Here is a 6,000-nt window from a genome sequence, read left to right as displayed (position 1 = left end):
TTAACGGGACTCCAACCCTCTTTACCTTTGTTCTGTTTTATAGATCAATATAGAAGCAATTCAGCAAGTGGGTTCAGACAATAATCAAGATTCAGATACACATAAGATCAAAAAAAAAAAAAAAATCAAATACACAGTTATGAGGATCCAAAATATGAGTATGAAAGAGTAAAGTCTCAACTGCTTGTGCAATACCATTTGACTCACAAGAAACGTGCAAAAAAGGTGAAATCATCCAATAGACCAAAAGCAAAAGCAAGAAAAACTACAGTAATGGTCCTCTTAATTTGTGAAGTTTGAATGAGTGACCAATGTTTATTTAATGAAGAATTTAATACACTCAACTACACCAGCAGCCCAAGTTTTAATGTCAGCATTAAATTCCATCTCTACCCACTCCAACCTTCATTATCAATTGCATACATCAGGCAGCCATTCTTTATATAACGAAGCTATGTGAAGTATGAAAAGCATATTGATCAAAAAAATCAATGGCTAGAGAGAGAGATCTGTTATCTACAGAGATAGTGAACCGTGGGATAGAGTCAACAGGGCCAAATGCTGGTTCTCTTACATTTTCAGTGAGGGTAAGGAGAAGATTACCAGACTTTCTTCAGTCTGTGAATCTCAAGTATGTGAAATTGGGTTACCATTACTTGATCAACCATGCTATTTACTTGGCTACAGTGCCAGTTGTGTTGCTTGTTTTTAGTGCTGAAGTGGGGAATCTTAGTAGGGAAGAGATTTGGAAGAAAGTTTGGGAAGATGCTCGATATGATCTTGCTACTGTTCTTTCTCTTTTTGGGGTTTTTGTTTTTACTCTTTCTGCTTATTTTATGTCTCGGCCGAGATCCATTTATCTCCTTGATTTTGCTTGCTATCTTCCCTCTGATGACCTCAAGGTAATTCTGATTTCCTCTCCACTCATCTTCTTTGGAATTATTGAGTTTGAGTTTAACGGATCATATTTTTTTGTGTCAACTAAAAAATGACACCGCAATTTTTGAGTCCGGGTCTCCCGTCAACTTGTTAGCATGAAACTGACATAAAAATCTATGTAGTTTAGGGTTAGAGATGTGAGACTACTTTATATACTTATTTTTTCCCAACATGTAACTAGTGATTGTTGATCTATGTTGTTACTTTTTCAAGTTATATTAGTAAGCATATTGGAAAAATTCTACAATGGATTGAAATCAGTATTGATTCTGTCTTCTTAGACAATATCATGTTTGTCCAAATGTTGATGTGGTATTATTCAGATCAACTTTTAAGATTAGAGACTCATTTCTCCCCAACATGTAACTAGTGGTTATTGGTTTATGTTGTTACTTTTTCAAGTTAATATTAGTAAGAAAATTGGAAAAATTCTACAATGATCTGGGTCCCGTTTACTCAGATAATGACACGCCTGTCCACTTATTGATATGACATTATCTGAATGGAGATATCAGTTCTACATTAGAATTTCTCACTAGATTGGATCATTAAATTATACTGTGTTAATAGGTTAATTCACGAAACAAGTTAGTTTAGGTTAGTATGTTAAGAGCCGTGTGAAATTAACATATTTAGTTATTTATATATATACTTTGAGTTTTTCTGTGTGGAACAAGTCGTGTTAGTGTGTGATTTATGGACATGAATAAATCTTCGCATCATACTAGTGTTTTCTTTTTGACACTAACTTTTGAGACATTTGTTTAGTACTCTTTTTTAAAACAAAACAATTAACTAACGCGTTCACATCATGTTACGAATTTGTTTGGATGAAGATTTTGAAGGGGTTAAAGGAAAAAGTTTGAAAGAGTATAAAATTTTCGGTTTCCAGTGGATAAATTACATTATCCATTATCGAGATTAAATTTTAGTTAACGCCTCAAAATCACTGTTCGACCTCAAAATAAAAAAAAAATAGAAGAAGGAACACCTAAATAATGTATAACCAAATTCTATTTTACCCCTTGAAATCCAAGTAATAAGATAAAAATGGCAATATTGCAGGTGAGCAAGGATGAGTTCATAGAGATAGGAAGGAAAAAAGGGAAGTACGATGAAGCAACCTTAAATTTCCAAAAAAGAATCTTAGAATCATCAGGAATAGGAGACGAAACCTACATTCCAAAATCAGTCACATCACAAGAAAATTGTTCAACAATGAAAGAAGGTCGTCTAGAAGCATCAACAGTAATATTCGGAGCATTAGACGAACTGTTCGAGAAAACAGGAGTTCGACCAAAAGACATAGGTGTTCTAGTAGTAAACTGTAGCATCTTCAACCCAACACCTTCCTTATCTGCAATGGTAATAAATCATTACAGAATGAGAGGAAACATATTAAGCTATAATCTGGGTGGAATGGGATGCAGTGCTGGGATTATATCCGTTGATCTGGCTAGGGATATGTTACAAGCGAATCCAAACAACTATGCTGTTGTTGTTAGTACTGAAATGGTTGGCTATAATTGGTATCAGGGACAGGAAAGATCTATGATTATTCCTAATTGTTTTTTTAGAATGGGTTGTTCTGCACTCTTGTTGTCTAACCGCCGCCGTGACTTCCACCGTGCTAAGTACCGCCTTGAACATATTGTCAGGACACATAAAGGAGCCGATGATCGCAGTTTCAGGTAACGTTTTTCTCTATTTGCTTGTCAATTTTGGACTATGCAGATTTTAATCATATTGCAATGCAGCTTTTGACCTAATAAAGTCATGCAAGTAGTAAATTTGTATAAATAAAGTCACGGATCGGACTATTTGGACCACCGAAAAGCTATGTTGGCTGTCGTATCAACAACATCTCACAACGTGCATGTCACGTGTCACCATGTGAAAATTAGAATAAAAAATATTTGGATCAATTTGAGATACAAGTTAGAGGTTAGGATATTTAGAAAACTCAACTTTTTTTTATTGTTACGTACATCATTGGTTTCTATGCGGCGGCATGTGTAAGATATATTCTGAACTATTTTTCGAATGGTAGCCACGTCAACTTTTCGGTGTTTTAGATTGTCCAATCCAACCATAATAATTTTATTGACATAACTTTGCTATTTTAGTGAGTTTATGGGGTCAAAACAAATTTAGTGACCATTGATATATTATCATACTTTAATGCCACCATGGTTAAATTATATATGTAGTGTACAACCATCAATTTTACACAAAAGTGTACAATTTTTTTGGTAACCTTCCACTAAAGTTTACAATCTGTAATTGTGACCGGTTAATAACATACTATATTAGCAATTTTGACTTTTATTGAATTGCTGACGTGACACGTTGACTTTGCGTTGACTTGTCATAATTACCGGCTATACAATTTAGACAATTACCGGGAGTTTAAAATTGCAGTGATTGGGTTTATGAGAACATTTTGGGTTGATCTTTCCAATTTCTATTGATAAAACCTCTAATTTCTCAATTTCACACATTGCGCCATTATTTAATATTAATAGTATGCATTAAGCTTTTTGATGCCATAAACTTTAATTATAAACAACAAACTCAATTATTTGAAATTAGGTTGTTTTAGCTAAAAATAAAAATAATACTTTTACAGTCATATATGTAAAAAGGTGATAGATGAAGATAAGGTCCAGCAAGTTATTAATAAGTTGTCTTTTATGGCAACGGCTTTTATTAATGTAAGCATTTTCTTGTAAATTGCATCATACTCAACTCAATTAATTAATGAATGGTCCCTTACCTTACCTTACCTTGTGGACCTACTTCATTATCATAATTTCCCCTCTTCAAATTGACAAAACTATCCACCTTCTTAAATGCAACAAAACCAATTTAATTATGTGAATTGTTACCAAATGGTTATACAGGTCAGTTTACCAGGAAGAAGATGAACAAAAGATAAAGGGACTAAAAGTAAGCAGAGAACTAATGGAAATAGGAGGAGATGCCTTAAAAACAAACATAACAACACTAGGCCCTCTTGTCCTACCCATTTCAGAGCAGCTTCTCTTCTTTGCAACATTAGTTTGGAGCAACTTATTTGGCAACAACAAAAAAGGAGATCAAAAATCATCATCAGCAACCTCCTCAACAAAGCCCTACATTCCAGACTATAAACTAGCATTTGAGCACTTCTGTATCCATGCAGCAGGCAAGCTTGTCTTGGATGAGATTCAGAGAAACCTTGAATTGAGTGACAACAACATGGAGGCAGCTAGAATGGTTCTGCACAGGTTTGGTAACACTTCTAGTAGCAGTATATGGTATGAGTTAGCTTATTTGGAAGCTAAAGAGAAGGTTAAAAAGGGAGATAGAGTTTGGCAGATTGCTTTTGGCTCTGGGTTTAAGTGCAACAGCCTTGTTTGGAAGTCTATGAGACGTCTCAAAAAGCCTACTAGGAACCCTTGGCTTCATTGCATTGATAATTATCCTGTCCAACTTTAGGGCTTTTATTTAGGGTGGGTGGGTTTTGATCTATTAATATTCTAATATGGGTTGTCTTTAATTTCCTCTTTTTTTTTTTTTTTTTTTGGTTTTTTCTCATTTTGACAAAATGGATTTATTTACTCTATTAATCTATTGTTGTTGGATTGGAATTAGTGTATTTGAAAGTAATTAGAATCTTAGCTATCAAAATCTATTAACTTTTTAAGTTAAATAGCTCATTGACATTGTATATAAGAACCGCATTCTTGAGTTTCCAAGAGATTAGCTATCAAAATCTATTAACTTTTTAAGTTAAATAGCTCATTGTATATAAGAACTACATTCTTGACTTTCCAAGAGATGCTAACATTTTACAAACACAAGGAAAATACATATTGGAGTTTTACTAAAAGGTATTAAACATATATAAATTCCCTAATACTACCAATTCCTTCATTCTAAACTTATTTATATACCTAATGGAGATGCATATGAAGTTATGCTTAAAAGGCTGCTATATGGAATGTTGGGTGTATTATATGTGCCGGACTTTGAATTCAATCTCTTGTCAATGAGAAATTTTCTCAACGATAGCATCATTGTGATTGAATTTTATGCCTCACATTGTTTACTACATGACCGCAGTTCTAACAATCTACTGGGCTGGAACTAGGATGAATAATGCCATTAGCCAACATCTTACAATAAGCCTTTCTATCTCATTTTTCTAGAGGTGTGAATACTTATAAGGTTTGACCTTGATTGGTTCAGGGCATGCCTTTAATGGTATCGCATGATCATGAGTCCTACAAGGAGGTAAAGTATAGTTAGGGGTTGAAATAATTGTTGATACTAGTCCAATAGGGGTTGTAAGGTAGGGTTAAGTTGATCACGAGGGTTTGGAGGAGGAATGAGGGAAGTGGAATTGGTCTCATGTATAGACATGAGGAAAAGCTTAGCGGTTACTCCCTTCCATCCTTTAACACATTAATTGATGAACTGATTTTAGGGTCATCAGCTTTTTCATTTTCTATTAAATTTCTATTTCAACTATTAATATAAATTAATTAAATAAATTAATAATTTGAATATTTCTATTTAATATTCATTTATTATTTATTAATATTTATTTCTAATTTTTCTTTTTATTTTTTATTTCTATATTAATATTTCTATTTCAAATTCGATTTTAAATATTAATTTAAAACGTGTAACCTTCTCATTCATCCCTTTTAGTGCTAATTGATTATCACCCTTGTCACTTAGGTAAGGATTACTTTGTGAAAAACAAAGTAACCATAACCTCACCCTATCCCTTATAAGTAGTTTATTCCTCTACAAAGTCGAAAGTCATAATACAATGAATTCTCATCCAATCTACTCCTAATAATAAGTCCTACTCACCAACCTCTAGCAGTCTCACCATAAGAAAACACTGATCTGCTATAGAAAGATCCGTAGCAGAATGATGACATTATGTAGGAGATGGCGATAAGCTACGATCTACTATAGACAACAATCTGTAGTAGAATGTATCGTAAGTGATCTCCTATAGAAATTACGTTTTGTAGGAGAACTCTCCTACCGAAAGTCACCTAC

At 33.5% G+C, this 6,000-nt stretch overlaps 1 protein-coding gene across 1 annotated transcript; it reads left to right on the top strand.

Annotated features, from left to right (window-relative positions):
* Positions 1-446: 446 nt before the first annotated feature.
* Positions 447-4,496, top strand: LOC136202621 (3-ketoacyl-CoA synthase 10). Its single transcript, XM_065993360.1, has 3 exons — positions 447-902; positions 2,005-2,630; positions 3,843-4,496. Exons 1-3 carry the CDS (start codon positions 492-494, stop codon positions 4,417-4,419), a joined length of 1,614 nt encoding a protein of 537 aa, XP_065849432.1. The 5' UTR covers positions 447-491; the 3' UTR covers positions 4,420-4,496.
* Positions 4,497-6,000: the final 1,504 nt, after the last annotated feature.

The sequence above is a fragment of the Euphorbia lathyris genome, chromosome 8 (assembly GCF_963576675.1).
Source record: "Euphorbia lathyris chromosome 8, ddEupLath1.1, whole genome shotgun sequence".
Classification (NCBI taxonomy): Eukaryota; Viridiplantae; Streptophyta; class Magnoliopsida; order Malpighiales; family Euphorbiaceae; genus Euphorbia; species Euphorbia lathyris.
Note: the sequence above shows the minus strand (reverse complement) of the source record. Positions and strands in the feature narration are given on the sequence as shown.

Bases quoted from the DNA above. Each gene is read 5' to 3' on its own strand.
- LOC136202621 (XM_065993360.1), top strand. From the start codon at position 492: ATGGCTAGAGAGAGAGATCTGTTATCTACAGAGATAGTGAACCGTGGG. The intron at 903-2,004 runs GTAATTCTGATT...GCAATATTGCAG, and splicing joins TTCCCTCTGATGACCTCAAG to GTGAGCAAGGATGAGTTCAT. The intron at 2,631-3,842 runs GTAACGTTTTTC...ATGGTTATACAG, and splicing joins GCCGATGATCGCAGTTTCAG to GTCAGTTTACCAGGAAGAAG.